General features: G+C 43.7%; 7 protein-coding genes across 7 annotated transcripts; 4 read left to right on the forward strand and 3 right to left on the reverse strand.

The window, feature by feature from the left end:
- Positions 1-2,347: 2,347 nt before the first annotated feature.
- Positions 2,348-2,848, forward strand: TRUGW13939_06976 (uncharacterized protein; the record flags this gene model as incomplete). The annotated part of the gene is made up of 3 exons (XM_035490118.1): positions 2,348-2,354; positions 2,411-2,565; positions 2,627-2,848. 3 exons carry the CDS (start codon positions 2,348-2,350, stop codon positions 2,846-2,848), a joined length of 384 nt encoding a protein of 127 aa, XP_035346011.1.
- Positions 2,849-4,393: 1,545 nt separating this feature from the next.
- Positions 4,394-5,308, reverse strand: TRUGW13939_06977 (uncharacterized protein; the record flags this gene model as incomplete). The annotated part of the gene is made up of 1 exon (XM_035490119.1): positions 4,394-5,308. The coding sequence occupies one exon, from the start codon at positions 5,306-5,308 to the stop codon at positions 4,394-4,396; it is 915 nt and encodes a 304-aa protein (XP_035346012.1).
- Positions 5,309-5,928: 620 nt separating this feature from the next.
- TRUGW13939_06978 (uncharacterized protein) lies at positions 5,929-6,864 on the forward strand (the record flags this gene model as incomplete). Its single annotated transcript, XM_035490120.1, has 1 exon — positions 5,929-6,864. The coding sequence occupies one exon, from the start codon at positions 5,929-5,931 to the stop codon at positions 6,862-6,864; it is 936 nt and encodes a 311-aa protein (XP_035346013.1).
- Positions 6,865-9,535: 2,671 nt separating this feature from the next.
- On the reverse strand, positions 9,536-11,552 carry TRUGW13939_06979 (uncharacterized protein; the record flags this gene model as incomplete). Its single annotated transcript, XM_035490121.1, has 5 exons — positions 9,536-10,026; positions 10,096-10,588; positions 10,646-10,972; positions 11,027-11,184; positions 11,234-11,552. The coding sequence occupies 5 exons, from the start codon at positions 11,550-11,552 to the stop codon at positions 9,536-9,538; spliced, it is 1,788 nt and encodes a 595-aa protein (XP_035346014.1).
- Positions 11,553-11,989: 437 nt separating this feature from the next.
- On the forward strand, positions 11,990-13,630 carry TRUGW13939_06980 (uncharacterized protein; the record flags this gene model as incomplete). The annotated part of the gene is made up of 1 exon (XM_035490122.1): positions 11,990-13,630. One exon carries the CDS (start codon positions 11,990-11,992, stop codon positions 13,628-13,630), a length of 1,641 nt encoding a protein of 546 aa, XP_035346015.1.
- A 647-nt stretch (positions 13,631-14,277) lies between these two features.
- On the forward strand, positions 14,278-15,072 carry TRUGW13939_06981 (uncharacterized protein; the record flags this gene model as incomplete). Its single annotated transcript, XM_035490123.1, has 1 exon — positions 14,278-15,072. One exon carries the CDS (start codon positions 14,278-14,280, stop codon positions 15,070-15,072), a length of 795 nt encoding a protein of 264 aa, XP_035346016.1.
- Positions 15,073-16,198: 1,126 nt separating this feature from the next.
- Positions 16,199-17,631, reverse strand: TRUGW13939_06982 (uncharacterized protein; the record flags this gene model as incomplete). The annotated part of the gene is made up of 2 exons (XM_035490124.1): positions 16,199-17,484; positions 17,544-17,631. The coding sequence occupies 2 exons, from the start codon at positions 17,629-17,631 to the stop codon at positions 16,199-16,201; spliced, it is 1,374 nt and encodes a 457-aa protein (XP_035346017.1).
- Between the last annotated feature and the right edge of the window lie 3,489 nt (positions 17,632-21,120).

Raw genomic sequence — 21,120 nt, forward strand, 5'->3', positions numbered from 1 at the left:
GCTACTGAAGCAGTTTGAATGGGCGGTCCTTGACAACTCCTGGTTCCTCTGAACATATGTCACTAGAATATTTGATAGTAGGTTCCCCTAAAATACATGTATGGTGATGTATGATTACTGAGTTTATAGCAGCCACCACCACCACCAGCAGGAGCCACCACCGAAGATCCGGCTGTGAGTATATCGAACTTCCTATATTCTGATGGATGATAATTGAGTACAGCAGAAGCAGCATCAGCAGCAACAACTACTACTACCATGTTTGGTAAGTGATTCAACTCAACATGCCGCATTGCTAAAAGCATGACTGACGAGCTCTAGATAACATGGAAGTCGACTCTAGCACTGCCGGCCCTACCGTCAGCTGTGTGGCCCAGATCGCGTCTGCGCCCTCCGACCCTGCTGCTGAGAAAGTAAGTCTTATCTGAAATACCTATATCTTGATGTACACTAGCTTACTTTATGGGAACAGCCAGCAGCAGTAGAAACAACAACAACACCTGATGAGGCGCCCAGCAGGGGCAGCAACAACAACAACAAAATCTGCGGCGGGCGACCAACCTCCCTGTAAGTCGATTCGAAGAACAGGCATTCTAGAGCGTATGGCTAACGATGTAGCAAAAGGCTGCAGGTTGGCCCGCACCTCGCTCCCGACCCCCTACGGCCAAGGGGAAGACCAATTGAGGTATGTATTATAATTTATTAAAATGCCATATTATTTAAGCTAACTAATTTAATAGACTATGTTGGTGGAGAGCGCCGAAGTGCGCTCAACTGCTGAGCTAAACAAGGCTCAGATAAAATTAAAAGAAAAGCTGATCGCCTTAGTGGCAAAAACAAAAAGCTATAAAATAGCCATTAAAGCTCTTCAGGAGCTCCTCGCTACCGAGGCGAAAGATGCTGAGAAAATGGAAGCAGAGAGAAAGGTCCTACTACGGATCTATAGTCAGCGTGTCGCTGCCGAGGGCAGCCAGAAAAAAAGGAAGCAGTAAGGGGGATGGCCCCTTAAGGGGATACTTCAGGTTGGTCTTTGGGCTAGAGTTATCTACGGCCGCCATGTTGCCGCTGATTCCAAGATAGTAGGTCGCCTAAGATGCCTATATTCTGATGTATGATGACTAAATTTAGAGAAACAGTCACTCCATAGCCAGAAGGAGGCGCCCCTGCTGGGGAAACGGAGATGCCTGATGTCGAAGACGATGGTATGCCGCACCATCGAATCGGGGCAGTGGCCCAAACAGCAGCCCGGTGGAGAGGGCGGTGTGCAGATGACGACGAAGAAGACCCAGCAGCAACAGCAACAGAAGGAGAATGACCAGTTTCGGGCCCAGAATAACAAGAAGCCCGCCCCAAGTCGCCAAAATTCTCCCACTTGGGGGATCCAGTCCGCAGAACTGCGGACTGAGCCCGAGATGTTGCGCCCAGGTGGCAAAAAAAAGGATAAAGTCAAGGAGACCGGAAGACGAAATGGGGTTGCAAGGTCATAACTGAGTTATGGAAGGGACTTTGCCCACGAAAAGAAGGAAACGGAAAGATTCATATGTTGTTGATAGCTGCACCAAAGACCAGAGGTTGCTTGGGCAGTCAATCTATGTAGTATACAGATAACAATACATGTTCTATTTTTTTTTTTCCTTCGAGACTTCGAAACGAATTGAGTCAAAGAGACTTGCATAAACTATTCATAATACAAAAGAAGGGTACGAGTAGTGTGGAGATATTACCTTCCTTGGCCATCTTGGCCTTCAAGACCCTCTCGAGGTCAGCAAACTGCCCCTCCACTTGGTCGAGATATTGTTTGATAGTTTGCTCAACTATTGAGGAGAAGCAGGAGTTGAGGGGGTATCAAAGAAATGCTATTCAGTCACAAGAACTGTGTACGGTCCCTACCACCATTGATAACAATGCAGAAATGAAGCTAGAGCCGGATGTGACTATACATAATTTGTCGAATTGAACTCAGAGAGTGCCATTGTGCTTTTGTGTTTCGTCTCTCAGGAGCTCGCCCATCACTGGGAGATGCTTGAGTGAAGATTGTCCTTTAAAAATCTAGAGAATCTCTGTCAGTATTATTTATTAGTATTAAGAAATAGTAAATAGTCACAGGTGATTCCTCAACGCCTATTTCCATGGGCCAATTATGTAGAAAGGCCTTCTTTCCTCAACTTCTAACTAATTACACCAGGCTAATGGGTTGCCTCTCCATGGTAGTCACCAAACGCTGGTCCTGGATACATATGTAAGTGGGGAATCAGGAAGCATTGATACAGGATACGAGGAGAGGAAACCACGTGCTCTTCGTTTAGTCTCCTCTCTCTCCACACTTCTCTCTCTCTCAACAGCCACCATGACCTGTGAGCAATCCAACTTAGCATGCTTACTTGTAGAAAACATGCCTGATATTCTCTAGATTCTGTGGACGGCGGCTTCCCTGCCCCCCTCGAGACCACCTCCCCTGCGGCTGCCGCCAATTCCTCCACCCTCCCGATGATGGCGACGACGATGAAGAGGAAGAGGAAGAATAACGCGAAGAGCGACCCGTTTCGGGTCCAAAAACTATCTTCGGTATGTATTCAGGATGATACCGAGAGCTGCCGATTCCAATATCTAACCGATGTTTAAACAGTCTGCCCCCCGCCTATCCCACCAGAACGAAAACCCCATGCTGCTACGGAACGATACGGAGTTGGTGAGCGCCGCAAAGGCGCTAAGAGAGGATATAGAGAAGATAGACGACGAGTTCAATGCTATGAATAGAGTTAAGAAGATTCTCCAAGACCAGATCAGCAAGCTCGACAAGCGCCTTAACCAGCTCGCCCCAAGCCGGAGAGGGCAAAATAAGAGATGAGCAACTTGCCCTTGCGGCAGTTGAGAGCGCAAGAAGGGCCAGAAAAGATGATTTGGTGTTCTGTTCTTTTTCTAAGCTTTTTTCTCCTATCGAGATTTTTAATATCAGAATTGAATCAGAAAGACGCGTTTAAACCATTCATGGTGAAAGGAACCTTACGAGTAGTGAGAAGAGATGTAAGAAATTTTTTGTGTCTGACTCCTATTTTATTATTTTACAAACCCAACTGTCTTTCAAGAGCCTCCATCTCCTCCTCCTCTCTTTTAAGAGCATCGAATTCCTCCTTCCTCTTGTCGATAAGCCTTTGGAGGGCTTTAATAGCCCTCTCGAACTTAGCCTGCTTTTTTTTTTATAACTTCGATTTTCGCCATATAGGCGTCAAATATTTCCTCCGCGTTAGGAGATTCTGGGCGGGGCGGGGAAAGAGAAGAAGCCTCAGCAGTATATGTTTCTGCTGTTGCTGTTGCTGTTGTTGGTGCTGCCGGCTGCTCCTATTAAACCAGTTACTATACATCAAGCTATACGTATTTTAGGTAGACTTACGTTCTCGGGATCGGCAGGAGGAGCGGAGGGGCCAGACTCCAAGACCACAGAGACGCCGGAAATAGAGGTGGCAGGGGAAGATGGGGCGGAGGGAGGAGAGTCGACGTTAATAATGCCTCCAGCTTGTCAGTCATTTCTTTTATAATATGGCATGCCAAGTTGGATTACTTACCAGGCATTGTGGCTGTTGTTGATGTTGATGTTGATTCTGATGTTGCTGTCGTTGGTGACGGTGGTGGTGAGGACTGGTGGGTGAGAAAAAAAAAGAAGAGAGAGAGAGGGGCAGACGAGATTGTAGGTAAAAGCCAAAGAGAGTTACATGGAAATTTGCTTAGCAGGCTACAGTGAACACCAATTAAGTGTTCTTCTAAATTGATTACGAAAAAATGTTGCCGGGTATGGCCTATGTTATGGCTCAATATCTGCTGGTTTTCTACCCCAGCCTCACAAAAGCTCGCCCATTCAGGTCAGTCTATCATAGTCAAAAGAGTTCTATGCTAAATTTTAACCTGTGATAAAGATACTTCCATGAAGCTATGTAACTTGAATTTGGCGGATAGTTTGGAGATTGAAAACAATGAATATTTCCTAAATGGGAAATCATAAAATAACGCGGGTTTTGGATAAGCTATGCTATATTCGGTTGGTCCACCCACTTGGATATCGCTGCATGTGATTGGTTTGTAATTAAAGAAGAATGCTCTCTTCTCTCGCTACCCCCAGAGTCGCTTTGGCATCAGTATCAGCATCAATATTTTATCAACAATAAAACAACAAGATGACTTGTAAGTTGCTTAAAATTTACCACGCTGTCTTAGTATATGTAGTGACTGCTTTTACCAAGAAAATAAAGCTTGAAAGATGTATATATAACATATCTAGTTTCGATCTATCATCTCTGGACTAGTGCTATGCTCTCTTAACTACATGTATCTACATATGTAGATAGAATTAACGATCTCGAAGAGCTGGATGGATGCTGTAAAAATAACATGGTATCTGCTAATCTCTACACAAGACAACTTTCTTATCCAGCACCATACATGGCCAATCCATCGTCCAGAGCAAATTCTCAGGCATTAGTTGGCATATCCCTCTGACGTCTCGTTCCACAACTTCATACTCTCCCTTCCCGTTCGCCCACCAAGAATAATCTAGTTCATTGAGCAAAACCAACATCCTGGCCAACAGTGCCATTGCAAGAGGGTCGTGTCTTTGCAGCATATCAAGATATCCAACTTGACACCGCACAGCCATATAAGCCACAAAACGCTGGAGGATCATTGCATCCGCCCCAGAGTAGAAGGCCCGAAAATGGTATAACACGTAGTCTTTCGCTTCGATGTAGATATTCCTGGCGTTTGGTGCCATAGCCAGCACATCGAATGTAGTGAGTAAGTACGCCAGGTCCTCTTCTATTCCATATAGCTGTGATTTAGCGGCTATAGAAAGATGCTCATCTGGCAAGACGTGAGGTAGGGTTTCCTGCCCTAGCCAGCTGTAGCCCTTCACGTTCTTCTGCATGAACAGAGCACCAACGCCTTCGAGCATCTTGAATGCCTGTATAGGCAGCTCATACTTTGTATTAGGTTGCGGTTGGTGTTCAAACAACCAGCACATATGGCCAAGCAAGACCGCAGAGAGCCAGAGCTGCTCCGACGAGCCCTCGCCGCCGGAGTCAGACAGCGCATTGCGGTGGTGGGTGAGGGCGCGGCCAAAATACCGGCGCGTCGCAATCGCAGTATCCCCATCATTTGGTGAATGTGAATGGAGATGAAGCGCTGCCAGCGCTAGCATTGGGTTTAGCACAATCTCGGATGAGAAAGATAGTTGGGGTATGGTCTGCTTCCACGCCTTTGTGGGTGCACCATTGCAGCTCGGCATCGTGGAGCTCACGACCGCTGTATAATGGTGCATCAATCGTAGTTCGAGACTTCTCCATCGGATGTTACTTGTCACCGAGCTTGGATGTAGGCTGAGAGACTGGATTTGGACACCCCGCACTGCTCGATCTTCTGACTCCGGGGCATCGCGAGATGAATTCGAGCCCCAGTCACAGCGCTGAATGCTTACATATCGCCGGCGACAGTTTAAGCAGACAGGCTTCGTCTCATCGCACTTGATGGGTAAGCAGGTGTTTTGAATCTTGAATTACCCGCGAACAGTACCTTGACTTTGCGGCGTCGACAGTCGCGACATCCTGACCGGGACTTTTTCAGCAACGGCCCCTTTTGGTGCACAGAAGTGGACATAACGGGTCTATGACTAGTCATGGAGTTGGATACGAGAATGCGAGGACCCGAAGGTGCGAACGTCCGACAATGCGATGAGGTAACATTATTAATTGGGTTGGTAAGAGCAGGATCTAATCACAACTCAATCCGAACTCGCGAGAGGCTAACATGCTTTGGGATTAGCGAATATACAGGATTTGTGGAGCCAGTTTAGAGTATAAAATCGCCAGAAATTCCCATTGAATTATTTATTATCATTCTGCCAACACTTCAAAAACAAACAAACAAACAACAATAATCAACATGTCTAATACTCTCGCTGTCTTTGGCGCAACTGGCGTCCAGGGTGGTTCCCTCATCAACTATGTGCTCAACGACCCCGAGCTATCCCAGAAATACCGGATCCGTGCCATTACTCGTGATGTCGACTCGGAAAAGGCCAAACAGCTCAAGGAAAAGACCGAGGTCGTCCAGGCCGATATATCCGACGAGGCCTCACTGGAAGCGGCCCTGGAAGGCGTCCACACTGTTTTTGCTGTAACAGTACCTTCCTTTGGCCCCGACGGCCTGGAGATCGAATATAACAATGGAAAGACAATCGCGGACGTTGCTGTGCAGAAAGGCTCCAAATATATTATCTTCAGCACGCTGCCAGCAGTCAGTGAGATATCGGGTGGCAAATATCCCCATGTTACCATGTTCGACGCCAAGGCAAAGATTGAGCACTATATTCGAGGTCTCCCCATAAAGAGCGCATTCGTGTCATTGGGATTTTTCATGCAGAATTTACACACTCAACCATTTCTGGCCCCTCAGCCGGCTCCGGATGGCACCTGGGTTCTGTCTCGCCACATCTCTCCTAAGAATCAAATACCTTATATCGACGCGGTTAAGGATACAGGAACAATCATTGGCGCCATCCTTGCCGAGCCTGACAAGTACGAAGGGAAGACATTCTGTGCAGCCGAAAAAATGTACAGCCTGGAAGAGATAGTGGCCCTCATGTCCAAGGCCTCGGGAAAGACAATCGTGTACAAGCAGGTCTCACTTGACGAGTTCAAGAATAGCATGCCATTCGCACCTGATGTCTTCGCTGATGGTTTCAGCTTTCAAGAAGAGTTTGGGGGTTACTGGGGCCCCGGTTCCGGCGATTTAGCTACTTGGGCAGCTGAAAATGCCCGAGGCAGACTCTCCACACTTGAAGAATATTTAGAGGCGCACCCTCTTCAGCTTTCATAGACTATTCCACATACAGGATGTACAATGGTGTCAAATGAAGAGAAGGAACCAAAGAGAACCAATCAATATTTGAGAGGTAGAAGTTTATAATTTATCAATTCATTCAGTTTCCGAAATTAAAAATTTACACATCCCATCCCCAGGACTTATTGATAGCCATACATGCAGTAAATAGGGCAGGTGGTGACTGACGATTCGACAGCGCTATCCCACAGACCTCAGTTAAAAATACGTGTTTTTCAGATTTCAAAAGTAGTAAGCTACGTCCCTCGTTTGTCCATCCGTCCGTGTTTCCTTGTTCTTTTTCTTATTTTGGGTATGCCTTTGCTTACATTTAACATGCTGCTCTATACGTATGTTTTAGTAGATGACTACTCAGCTTATGACATATTAGCTGAGGCTGGCCAGGATCCCACTCAGCAAGGGGTACGTCAAGGCGGCATTCTACGGGTAGATATTCGCTTTCCTAGCAAAGCAAGCAGTTTGGATATTTGATTTTCGCCCCCTCGAATAATGAATGCAATGCTTGTCATGATAGAGTCAGAAAGGCGGGTATCACCGAAAAGGCCTGTTGGAGCTAGCGTCGGCGATGCCGAAGTACCCACAAAATGGTATATGCAACAGATCAAGCAAGAATTAACTTGGGTAACGTATTTCACAACCAACCCGGTCCACCCAAGCATGCCGGTCCACCCCCCAGTAAAATCGACTTATATTGACCAAAGTGTCACCATTTATCACATTTACTATATAATTTCTATACTAAATTGTTCGGACAGTACGTGCGAACATGACCAACCTGCTTACAATTAGAATAGGTCCGTGGCGCTCGCCTGCGTGCCCCTGAAGCGACTTCCGGATTAGGTAATTGTAAAGCTCTTTAGGCTGTCAACGCTGCTGTAGCGATTTCTCGGCCTTCGGAAACTGTCAAAATCCCAGGCCTGTCGATAGGCTTATCCATGGTTATACGCTTTTGCTTCTAGTAATTGTTTGCTGCTTATAGATCATGATTTTCTTGTATTAATATAGTTGCAGAACTCATCGTTAAAGAGCAACCTTTTATCAACTGATCTAACGCGCGCTTTATGGGCAAATTTGGGTCAGTAAGACGGTGTCTTATAAGCCGATCTATGGTATTTGTTTGATGAATCAGATTTTTGATATTATTTGGTGTTTTTGGTGATCAATTTACAGAGGAATGACCTGTACTCAGTAGGGTGGGTGTTCGCAATTGAATGTTAAGCTTAGATAGCATATGTTTTTGATTGAATAGATAAATCTCTGTTACTATAAAGCCGCTCTTGATATTTTATATGGAATAGGCTTTATCCCAAATTTCTAAATATATTGTGAGAAAATCATCTTTATTAATATGGTTGACACCATAGTGTATCTGGTTCTTAACTGCGTGGCTATATAAGCGTTTAAGAACCATGAAAATATCCATATTGAGTGGTTGAAGTAGGTGTGACAAGTATAGCAGTATGTATACAGGAATAATGTTATTCTTAGCGCAGTATTGATTAAATTTAGGTGTAAGATGACTGCTATGGCTATTAAGAATAAGTATCTAATACCTTTTAATTGTAAGCAGCCGCGATATAGGGTCAAATATCTTTTAAAGCCACTCAATCCTAATTTTATCAGATGTCTAACCATTTGGTGACTTAGTAATTGACCAATCAGGGGGTAATCTAGGCAAATTATACCAGTCAAGAAGCTTGTTGACTGATTTTAATATAATAAGTGGAGGCAATGTGATTCTATGTGTGCTTATATATTTAACAGCTGTAACCTATTCCTGATTTTCAGGCTGCAGTAGATGAGATTTCTCTTTGTGATCAGAGCTATATATAACTTTTACTATAGATATGATATCTATAGAGAATCTAGTCTTGTTAAAATTCTAAATGTCTTCTAATATGATCCTGTATTTGGTAAAAGCATGCTCAAGATTCTTAAAAAAGCTATTAATAACTGTTAGATCTTTGTATAAAGCGTGCTTATAATTGTATTTGCGAATGTAGTGAGTCTTGAGATCTTGATGGTATTTTAAAAAGTTATCTACCCAGTTCTTACTAATAGTTGGTGGTAAAGTAATGGAATTATGTTTCTTAAGCAAATAATTAGCTATTTGCTTTATTATAGATGGCCTGATAAGGCAGCTACACTTATCTATAGATATAATCTACTTGTGAAGCGTAATTTCTTCGGTTTTTAATAATTTGGTGTTGTGTGTGTGCTTATATGTGTGGTATAAGCGACTCTGCTGCTGGCCTTGAAGCGTTGATTTTAATATGTTAAAAATACGCGCTGCTTTGCGCTCACTGGCGATTTGTCTATTTTTTAGCGCGTTTATAGTAAGCTGAATTCTTCCTTCATCGATTGGTGCCTTTTTCGAAGCTTTCCGAGGCATATTACTGTTGTTATGCGATTTTCAAGATTATGTTGGGTTGAAAGTGGGAGGAAATTGAGGGGGTGGACCGGCATGCTTGGGTGGACCGGGTTGGTTGTGAAATACGTTATCGTTTATCGTTTAAAGTTTCATAAATAATTAACTAAGCGATACGCCAAATTTTATACTCATTGTACGCCAGAAATAGGACCCAACGGCGTTCTAGGACCTACTATATCCTATAGTTTATATCAATTGATAACCTTATTCTATCAATTATGTCCATACATGCCATGGTAGGCCATCCCTAAAGAACAACCCATCTTTTTCCCACATTGATCCTTCTGCTTCGGGTACATAGCCATTCCAGCAATAATCGAATGCAACCCGCGTTTGTTGTTCTTGATAGAAATCATCAAATTTCGATGACAGCGCCTCCTTCAGAGTGTTCACGTCTCGTTTTGGGTGCAGAGCTTTCCAAGGCTCACGGCATACTGCACCTTTGCAGGATTTGAGTACGAGCAAGAGCGAATCCAATCGGCTCACAATCTTATTGAGCGGATAGCCAGCCACAATTATAGCAGCGCTAGGGCTCGATTTAGTTGTATCCATGGAGGATGGTACTGACAGTAGATTGTTCATTTGCCCGGGGTCAGTGTCCATGTCATACAGCTCATGCTCATTGTTGCACCATATGGAGTAATAAAACTTATACCCATCTCCAGAAATTCGAATTGCTTTGTATGTATTGTTTTCGTGAAGGGTTCCTATTAGATGAAAACGAGTTAGCTAAAGTAAAACATTAAATGATATATTAAAATTAGGAATTTCATTACGATCGAATATGCCCTCTCCACCTGCGTATCCCCAGTACTCAACAGCTACATGTTCGCGTCGTCTTTGGGACGCTTCGTTAATGCCATCCGGGGTAATTGGGATGGCATTTCCATCAAAGTCTTCCCGTGTCGGAATACCAAGAATATCGAAAAACGTTGGAGCCAGGTCCGTGTGCGTTGTCACAATCTCCGTCGTCTGGTTGGCTGCTACACCTGGTCCACGAACAATCAAGGGAATGTTGATATCCTCTTCGTAACCGCATGATTTGCCCGGTTGGAGTCTATGCTGTCCGATATGGAAGCCGTTATCGCTGCTGTAGAACACATATGTGTTTTCGAGAATTCCGTACTCTTCTAGTTTCGCGAAAATATCGTCGACTAGTTCATCGACTGCCTGAAGTGAGCGAATTCGCTGCCGATGATAATGATCGTTATATTCCACATTTTCTTGGGTTTGCTGAGGTAGATCCAAAACCCAATTCGCTCCGGAAGGCTGAAAACCGGTCAGATAAATTGATTTTTGTTTTTGGTTCTCGCCTCAGAGCCTTACTTTTCCAGGATTAAAATTAGCAGACCGCGGAACTTGGACATCACCAAAAAGAAGTTCATGCCTCTTGGCCGGTATTGGGGCACTGTGTTCAAAAACTGGATTTTTGTCCAATGCACTTCCATTCATAACGATATTTCCATGCGGCGCGATTGGCGCAATTGTTAGAAAGAAGGGCTCCTCAGCTAAAACAGCATCTTGAAGTAGACTCTGTGCCTTTTGTGACATAACATCTGTTGAATAATACCCTTCATAGCTTTTTGGATTTTCGCCTTTCCGCTGAAAAGTACTGTTGAGATAGTTGTATGTAAAAGGGTCCAGCAGGAAATCCTTAGCGAAAGGTGTTAGTCAAACAGTCATGGTCTTAGCCAGGGGTATGAGTACGTAGTTCGTAAAGCCAGCTGGCTCTGGGGAGTTGTAATTTGTCACTGTATGGACGTTGAAAAGCTTGCCTGTGTAGTAACTATTGTAACCGGCCTGCTGCAGCCATACCGGCAAGTAATTCTCATTGAATCCTTGGTCCACGAATTTAGGATACCCTCCTACATAGATACGTTAGTACAAAACGCAGGGATAGTAGCATTGACTAACCATATGGTGGATTGACATCTGTTATATTTGTGTTATGGGAAGCTTTTCCAGTCCAGAGGGTGGCTCGCGACGGACAGCACACTGCTGTGGTACAGTAGTGCTTGTTGAAGTAAGTGCCCTCATCCAACAGATGTTTCCGCACAAATGGCATGTATTCAAGCGAGCCAAGGTGCGCATCTTGGTCATCTGTCAATATGAAAACCACATTTGGACGGCCACACTGGCTAACGTCGCCCAACACCTGCTGTGTTGTTGTAGAGCCGGCCAGTGCGGGGAGCAGTGTGGCAAGAATGTACCAGCCATGGTACAGTTTCCACATGCTGCCCTCGGTTCTTAGGCAGATTCAACTGTCTGGTAAAAATAAATAGTATATGTACGCTGATATATTATGTCCGCTTCTGAAAATATGCAGGGCGAAAGGCTGATTATTACAATTGGAGGATGTAGTACTAAAAGCGACCCCACAAAATAGCAAGCCCATTGGCCACATATCTCGCCATACTATATCTCCATGGCGTTGACAAAGTAAAAAATCGCGGAAGCCAGCCGAAATTTTTGCTTCCTTGGGCAATAATATTTGCGGATTTCCTGTGCGACAGAACATGTGCGCAATCTCCGGGGAATTAGCGTGACTTGCCCGGTCAATTGTACATATAATGCCCCATTTCTTGGTTTTGTATTATATCAACTGCTAAGAGCATTGGAATTTCTTTTGCAGACTGCAGTGTTGAAGACACTGCACGCAGAACAGCAGCGATGGCAGGAAACAATGATGCCCGCAGCCAGGTTGATATTGACAATAGCGTGTTGCACACGCTCGTCCAGTCAAATCCCAAGATAGCAGTGCTCCAAAGCGAGGCCAAAGTCGCTACCGAAGCCGAGCATGGCATGACTGTGCGCGACGCGGTCAAGCGATACCCCAAAGCCGTTGCATGGTCTATACTGTTCTCCACGGCCATCATAATGGAAGGATACGATATCGTCCTGGTGTCGGCATTCTTCGCTTACCCATCCTTTCAGAAAAAGTTCGGAGAATCGGTGGATAACGGCGCTACTTACCAGGTTCCGGCGCCATGGCAGTCAGGGCTTTCCAATGGAGCGCGAGTCGGCGAGATCATAGGGTTATTTATCAATGGTATTCTCGCAGAGACATTTGGAATGAAGCGGACTATGATTGGTACTTTGGTCCTACTCTGTGGTCTGATTTTCATTTCATTCTTTGCCCAAAATATCCAAACACTGCTTGCTGCGGAAATTCTTATGGGCATACCCTGGGGTGTCTTTCAGACACTGACGACCTCTTACGCTGCTGAGGTGTGTCCAGTTGCTCTGAGAGGGTATCTCACAACCTATGTCAATATGATGTGGGGAGTAGGACAGCTGCTTGCGACTGGAGTCCTTCGTGCTCTTTTGTCACGTACCGATGAGTGGTCGTACAGAATCCCGTTTGCATTACAATGGATATGGCCTGTACCACTCATTGTCGGGATCGTCTTCGCGCCCGAATCTCCATGGTGGCTTGTTCGTAAGGAACGTTTTGAAGAGGCAAGGAAATCTCTGAGGAGGCTCACTTCTGCCGCATCAGATAATGAGCTTGATAATACGATTTCAATGTTGAGACATAGTGACGCAATCGAGAAAGAGCTATCGGCGGGGACCTCGTATGTGGATTGTTTCAAAGGAACTAATCTTCGGCGCACCGAGATTGCTTGTATTGCATGGGTTATTCAAGCAGCATCTGGGGCATCGCTCATGGGTTATTCGGCTTACTTCTTCGAGCAAGCCGGATTGCCGACTACCATTGCCTTTGATTTTTCCATGGCTCTCTATTCCATTGCTATCGTTGGCGTTTTCATCTCTTGGTGGGTTATGACTTACCTTGGCCGACGGACCATCTACATAGGCGGTCTTAGCATGCTGTTTCTCGTGCTTATGGGGGTTGGCTTTTCCAGCCTTGCACACAACACTAGCGCAAACTATGCCACAGGTATTCTGTTATTAGTTTTCACGCTCTTCTACGATATCACCATTGGAACTGTTTGTTACTCTATTGTGGCAGAGATTCCATCCAGCCGGCTACGCACGAAAACTATTGTTCTGGCCCGCATTGCGTACAATATCCAGGGTACAATTAATGGAGTCATTACTCCAGACATGATTAATCCAACATATTGGAACTGGAAAGGCAAGGCGGGATTCTTCTGGGCCGGACTGTGTTTTATATGTTTTGTTTGGAGTTATTTTCGACTACCTGAACCCAGGGGACGAACATATGCTGAGTTGGACATTTTGTTTGAGCAGAAAGTGTCTGCGCGAAAATTTGGTTCCACCGCTTTGGATATATTCGATAATGTACCAGATTCTTTCGAGGAAAAGCGGATAGAGGAAGCAATTTAAAGTATATGGTAGAGACAGACAGCAAACTATACCGCATTATCCCATACTTCACGACGGCTTCTGCTTAATGGTATTAACTATCTCATATGATACGAAGATCCTTGTGGTGGATACGATATATAAATTAGAGAGAATGTCATAAGACTGAGGAAATCCTTCCATAGCGCTTTTAGTCTAATGGTAGCGATTGGGGTTTTCGGGATTGAGCTTGACTGAGATCCACGTCTTATCGGTTATACAGTCTACCCTTGACATAACAAACGGTGGCTTTTGAACCTATTCGCAAAATCCTGGCAAATTACTGGACAGAAATACGAGGCTGGGCGCAGTGGCACACTCGCACAGGCCGTCAGGCTGAATTGAATCGGATGGGTTTAGGGCAAGTCTGGCCGACGTGAGCTAAGCCTCCCGATTAGCGGTAGATCTTGCAGCCTCGCCTGGAAACTGGCCATAAAAGCCCAGTATCCCCCGCTTAATTACACAAGTTAGTGTGTTCTCAAGATTATTCAAGCCCTGTCATCCAAGCAATTGGGCGCCCCTCCTACCGATATCGAACTCTCATCTGGTTATCCTGTGTCTTACTAGTTGCGTGCGTTCTAGTTTCGTTCTGCCCTGCACTGCGTCACTGTTTGGCACCATACCCGATAATGTCGACAGTAGCAGTTGTCGCAGGGTTCAGCCAGACGAATCGATGGCTCATGTACGCCAGCTTCATGTTGGCTCCCGCCCAATTCGTCGGTGGACTCGGAAGTAACTGCCCCAGCAATATCGGGTTTTTGGCCTACAATTGGTATACCCAGATTCAATGGTACCAAGCTGTGAAAGCAAAGCAACTCCATGCACTCTCTTTGCTGCCTGTTCACTTCAATTTCCTATACGTCTTGACCTACCTCGGTGGAATCACATCGGGCAATATCTTCATGGGCCTTATTCTAGGTCTGGGCACAGCCGGTGTAATGATCTTGAATACTATCTCTGCTTGGACGAGTTGGGCTACCAATCAGCAGGACGGTTTCGGAGTGTATCAATTCTTTTTCTTCGGCTGGCGGACCCTCAGCCCGGGCTGGCATACATTCATCTTGCTATGGCAGATTGCAGATTCTATTCTCGCCTTTGGCTGCGTCCTAACTGCCTTGACAATCTCTGTTATGGTAACACGCAAGGATTTCGACGAAGATAAATTACCATGGTATCTTCACACATATCCCATGATTTTACTGGGCTCAGTTGCTATGCTGCTCGCTGGCTGGGAACTTATTTTATGGGCGGAGCTCATTGTCTCTCGAAACCATATAGAATCAGAAACTGATATGGTTGCAGTATGGCTTTTTGTTGCACAAGTTGGGGCCATGTTAATACCAAGTTGTGGGAGTGTGTTGGGGTGTTTTAGGAGTGGGTTTCGTGGACCTCGGTCATCTCCTGAGGAACATGGCCTTGTATAGAAAGATTGATCCAAAGTAGCTCTAGTAAAATTCGTTACCATATGTTTGATAGTTCTCTTCAAGTACGTTGGACAATTTTATGGATTAATATTCACCAGTTATCCTAGTCATCTTTCCCCGATGCCGCTTGCTATTTGCGCCCTTGTTTTTTAGAATTGTCGATGACTCAGTCCTCTCGCCCATACCTGAATTTTAGATATTTTTTCTTCCCATCTTGTTAAATATAGATTATCAAAAAATTATCAACAGTTAGGAAACTCTTTTATCTCAACTTGTCAATTTCCCATCTCAAGACATCACTTATGTAGCGCTCCTGATGATAGGGTGACGACACCAATATAAGACTTAACTACTCTCCGTTCATCTCCACAAAAAACCTTCATTTGCTCATAGAGACGATATGATATATGCAAAATACGAAATCCACCCATCATGTGTAACTTATCTTAGTCATTAGAGGATAACACTTTCTTATGAGATTGTACAGAACCAAGTAGTGGTTCGCATTCACTTAGGAGTAGATTCTCGGAGGAGTATTCTTGATAGAAACTACATGTATGAGTGGAACGATATATACCCTCTTCTATATCCAGCAGATGAATACCATGTTTTGAGTCTCGCAGATAAGCTGCCGTGGTTGCCAACTCTTGAACAACATAATTTGAGCTGGAAAAAAATATATTTTCACCCCAACTGTATCCACTGGGATGACACAAGCGTTCCGGGATCACCTCACCTACATACACGAAGAAGAATGGGGACGGGGGTACGCGTTTTGAGCTGATGAGAGACTTCTTCAGTGGGAACCGCGTTATTTTTCCTCGTGAAGGGCTCCTAAAACCTGCCTTTCAATATTTTCTGCCTGTCCATATGCTTTTATAGCAAGAAGTGGGCCGTTTGGAAAAGTCAAGCACACCTCCCTCGTGGAATGATTTTTTAGTTTTTGAAAAATAGTTTTACTTTTATTAAATGCCATTGTAAATTAGTTTGCTTCTTCAGTGACGTTAAAGAATTGATCAAATTGAAGCTTGGATATGCTGGTTTATATAATTATTCACATCTAGCTGTACGGACCTTTGACGAAATTTACCAGTTTTGATACACAATACCGCAATTTAATTAAATATCAATGTTTTCCTCTTTTCCCTTTATTTCCAGCCATAAAATTACCTTCGTCGGATGTAGTGCTCCAACTACTGTTGGCTCGGCAGATTCCCTGAACTTTACTGTCGATATCGTCGCCATGCTCTTTGTTTAATTTTGCCAAAGCGTCTTTCGTTAATGGATAAGGCATACCACTGTCCCGCTCATAATCCGATGTGGCGCTTTGTTTCCTTTCGGGTGCATGATAGCTAGGGTTGTTTGGGCTTGGCTTGTAGGTGTCGGCCCTGTGTCCGGTCTTTTCGGGCTGGTAATCCCTCGTGGTATCGCTATTCTTAGTAATATTTTGAGGTGGCGTCACCGTGTTCGTTCTTTTATGATGGTTTCCTAGTGTTGCTTCTCGTAGAGGATGTCCACTGGAGCCTTTAGTCTGGCGATTCTTCTCTTTTTTGATCGGAAACAGGGTTTCATTTTTAGCTGCCCTGGATAAAAAGTCCTGATGGGTCGGATCTTTGGCAGAGTGAAAAGATGCAACTGTTTGAGGTCGTATAGGTGGGTGTAGTGGTGGGTGAGAGAGATTCGCGTTAGTATTATCCATGGTTTGCGGTGTCTTGTATTCACGCGTAAATACAGATGTATCCAGCCAAGTATGCGGAACAGCAGCTTGCCACATCGAATAATTATTTTCGGTCGAGTACTGGGGCGAATAAGCCGATGTCTGTTGCGTTGTTGATTCATGCCGCATGTCCCATCCAGTTGAATAAACACTATGTGTAGTATCCAAAGGATACAGGTAATTGTTTTCGCGTAAGACCCAACTAGGAAGCCACCAAGTGGACATATTCTGGGGGTTGTAGTCCCACCACTGCCCAAAAACTGTTGGAGACAAGGGCGGATCAACGTTGTGGGGCCCTGGGTATGATGGCAATTGATAAAAAGGAGTTTCAAGGCCATCAATCGGCTGGGTCACGTTTAGATACACCGGACTGTGGGAATAAAAGTTGCCTTTTGGGTTGTATTTAACGCTGGAAGAAGCTGATCGTGCATATGATGGGTTTCCGTGATCATGTGTATCGAAGCTCGATGGAGAGACCGTTTCGTAGGCCGTCGAGCTAACTCTCGGGTCTGGTTCCTTTGTCCGAAAATCATCCTTTTTTCGAGTGGTACGAGGTCTATTTGGCCTGTTGACATGGAAAGATGTTGGATTTGACAAACTTTCTGGCATCATAGAGGGAAAGCCAAATGTAGACTGCAATTGGGGTGGGGGGAGATAAGAATGCTGCTGAGCTGCGATAGCTTGTGAAAGTCGAACTAGATACTCCAGAATTAGCTCTTGTCAAATTGTAAACGGAGTGCTCTTAGTATATGACCTTGTTGGCATTCCTGACAGTTGCAGGGGTTATGAAACCCTTGTGCATTTTCATTGTCTCTTGTGCCCTTCATCGTAGCCGCGGACATTTCACTACCTGACACTGCGAGTCTCGACCTATCATGTACCGGACGAAGTCTGACTTTCCCCTTTGTACGTTTCGTGTTTGCATCGTTTTCCCTGAGGGACTTTTCGCGCCCGAGGGGTTTGCAGTTGTTATCTATTTTAGTTTCAACGCGACGCGAGGCCTTGCTTTACTTTTCAAGGGTGTCCGTTTGATTTTCATATTTTCTGCCCGTCCAACTTTGATATCCTGAGTCTATTGCAGAGTCATTGTCGTGATTTTGAGATAGTTTCTCTGCAAAATTGACTTTTTTTTGTGACTGAGGAATGGCGGGAGTTGTATCGACATCGTCTTCGTCAGGGCAATCTTCGACGTATGCGGCTTTTCTAGTCATTAGTTCGATGGAAAGTTTGGGATTTTGTCATAAACTATTGATAATTGGATTTAGAAAAGAGTAAATGATGATATATGCGATATCTTAGTTGATCTTCATCCTAGTTTTAAACGAAGAGTGCTAGTCATGACGAGAATATCCGTTGCTCAGGTGGGGTTTGCACCTAAAAACATGAACACAAGGCTGCGCTAAACCATATCTGGGGAGACTTATAGCTTGCCACTGTATGGGCTTTTATTCGTGGTCTTTACCCAAGAGGGGCGGCGATTCGTCTGTTCCATAGATTATGTGGGACGTGGATGTCTTACCTTCTAGCTTCTGCCGACTCCGACTTTCGTTAAATCTGTGTAGTGATTCTTTATTTCATTGTTTTCCTCCTTAACTTTGCAAGAGTCCGAAAGTGATCTTTGGACCTTTTACTGCAAGCTCTTACCGAGGTTGGCGGCCATGATTCTTGGAACTGGCCTATATACTATAAACTCGATGATTTTGATGATTTTGATATTTAACCCTATTGAGTTTTCTCGTGTCTTTAATTAACATTCATTACGACCATTCTCATCGACCTTTCGTATAGTAGTTGCCGGTTTAAACTAAATAGATCGGGACGGACCCTGCCGGGGCCCACCCGCCCCGCAAGCGTATTGCTTGCATGGTTGAGACCCACTTTTGCACACGAGAGAGAAAAGAAAGAAACCTTTCCACCTCCAATGTTATCGCTTTCAGGTCTTTACATGTTAGAAAAGTTCATAGATATAAATTTCTAAATAAAAACTCAACAAGTTAGATATTTGGATGGGTGCAATGCATGCAAACCTCATTTACAGTCGAGGGTTAACGTTTGGATTTTCACCCCTTCAGAAGTATATAGATAGTACTCCTTGCAGTCATGTAGTAGAGAGAAAAAAGCGAAGAAACAATAATGACAAAAATTTTTCTCGGGCAACTTGACGCGGTAAATTGTACCTGTAGCATTCGAAACTTAGTCCATTCGTATCCCTTATTACATGATGAATCTCCGGCCATGGTTCTTATCAGTCACCAGTTATATACCTGTACTATCACACGCTACAACAAACTGTAACGTCTAAATAGGTAGGGACTTTTCACATGATAATTTGTGTAAGAGTTAGTTTTTTATTCGAGTTAAAGACGTAGACGACGTTGGCGTACTCTACACGTCAAACCCGTCCTTATCAACGGCCCGACCATCATCTTAACCAGCTACAATTGGTTGAAATTCTTTCTTCATAGCTAAACAATTGATATAGTAGCAGTATTTAACAAATGAAAATTGCCTCACCTAAAGAATTCGATCAAATTCTTCATCCTGTGAAGTCGCTTCTACCATTTCAATTCCTTCCTCTAGGATTTTGTCATGAGCGTTAGTCCTGATTTTTTTTTTTAAAGGGGGCATCCGACAAACCTGCTACGTTGAAAAATACATCGCCAGCATCCCGGTCGCTATCTAATTCTCGAATAAAGTTTCTTACAATTGAATTTTTACCTACTTGAGCAATCTGAAAGGCGACTCCTAAGCACGATAGATAAAGATGGGTTGAAGAAGCACGTATGAAACCAATTTCTTAGATTTACCACTTGAATTAGTATAATAAGTCGTGTTAAGCTCTTTTTTCGCGTAAACGATAGAGTTTTTAAGTATATTTCAGTCTTCCAACGTCGGCTACACTCGCTATGTCAGCCTGAAAGCTACACAATTTCCGGAGCTCCATCTCCTCAAGGCTTACCTGGCCATCAGTAATGATTGTGATAAGTACTGGCTTTTTTTAAACGCCCTTCTTTGGCCGGTTGCGGTATAATTGAATCCAATATTTTCTTTCCCAATTGTGTTCCGATTTGATTGCCACCCTTAAATGGGACATCTCTAAGGATATTATCTATGTATCAATGTCTCGTCTGGAATATAATCATAAACTTTGTTATGGTTCAAAAATAAGATAGAGATTCTTTCTCGATCAAAATAATACGCAATTGTTGAGATGCTTTTGAGGAAATTCTCATGACTTCTATTCGGCGCCCACCTTTATTTCGCATTGATGGACTGTCATCTAATCAGATTTAGTAGCATTACACACATATACTTTTGTTCTTGAAATAAATACCGAGAAGAAGAACAATATCATATAATGAAAGCCTTGCCAGTCACGTTGCAATCTCGACAGAACTTATCAACGCTGGGTGAATGCTGTTGACATCAATTGATGAGCCTCAGCTCGACGAGCGATATCGACTAATGCAGAACAGTTTTTCTCGTAAAAGGTCTACAAGCCTTGGTCATCAAAAAAATTGTTTAAATACACTAAATAGTTTTTCTGACCTGCATTAACTATCTCATAGCGTCAGTTTCTATTCATCTTAAGATAGAGCTCATACAATGGCCATGATTTGACGACCCCAGTATACTAATTCTTTGAATTATTTAGCCTTTTTTTGATACCTCAGAGATATTATTTTAATACCACAGAGGTGAAGTATTTAAGGTTTAAATCGTGTGAAAGAATCCATTAGACAAACACTCCCAATTTTGGCTATTGATCGGGATTTCTACGGGGCAGACTGATTTACCCTCTTGTAACTGGGATCTCAGATGACATGAGACAAATTTTAATTTACTAGACATTGCAAGACTAGTCGGGAAATTAATTGTACTATTAATAATCATTAAAACTGAAGTATGGTTGGAGATGACAAAGGAGCACTAAGCACAAATCGATACATGATTACCCCAGTTAATTGACGAGAGATAACCTAGAAAATTCTAGATTTTTCGGTTAATTGAATTTTCAGATCACAAGATAGGAGAATTCTGGATGGACATACTGAAATGTCCTTCTCAGAAAAATAAATATTATCCAAGCCTAAATGGAACGACATCCAAAACTAACTACGAACCTTGTTTTTTTATGACTATACGAGTCTCCCATTTTCAGCTAAAGGCAATGTTATTTTAGTCTCCATTACAAAGATGCAGACTTAATGCTCAATGGCGCATTTCACGTTAAAAACCTTACATGTGCCAATCGGTAAATATATCATGTAGGAATCACCAGATTGTTGCATGAAGGCTTCAAATGTTAGAGCAAATTTTCAATATAACCG

This window comes from Talaromyces rugulosus, chromosome IV, assembly GCF_013368755.1.
Source record: "Talaromyces rugulosus chromosome IV, complete sequence".
Classification (NCBI taxonomy): domain Eukaryota; kingdom Fungi; phylum Ascomycota; class Eurotiomycetes; order Eurotiales; family Trichocomaceae; genus Talaromyces; species Talaromyces rugulosus.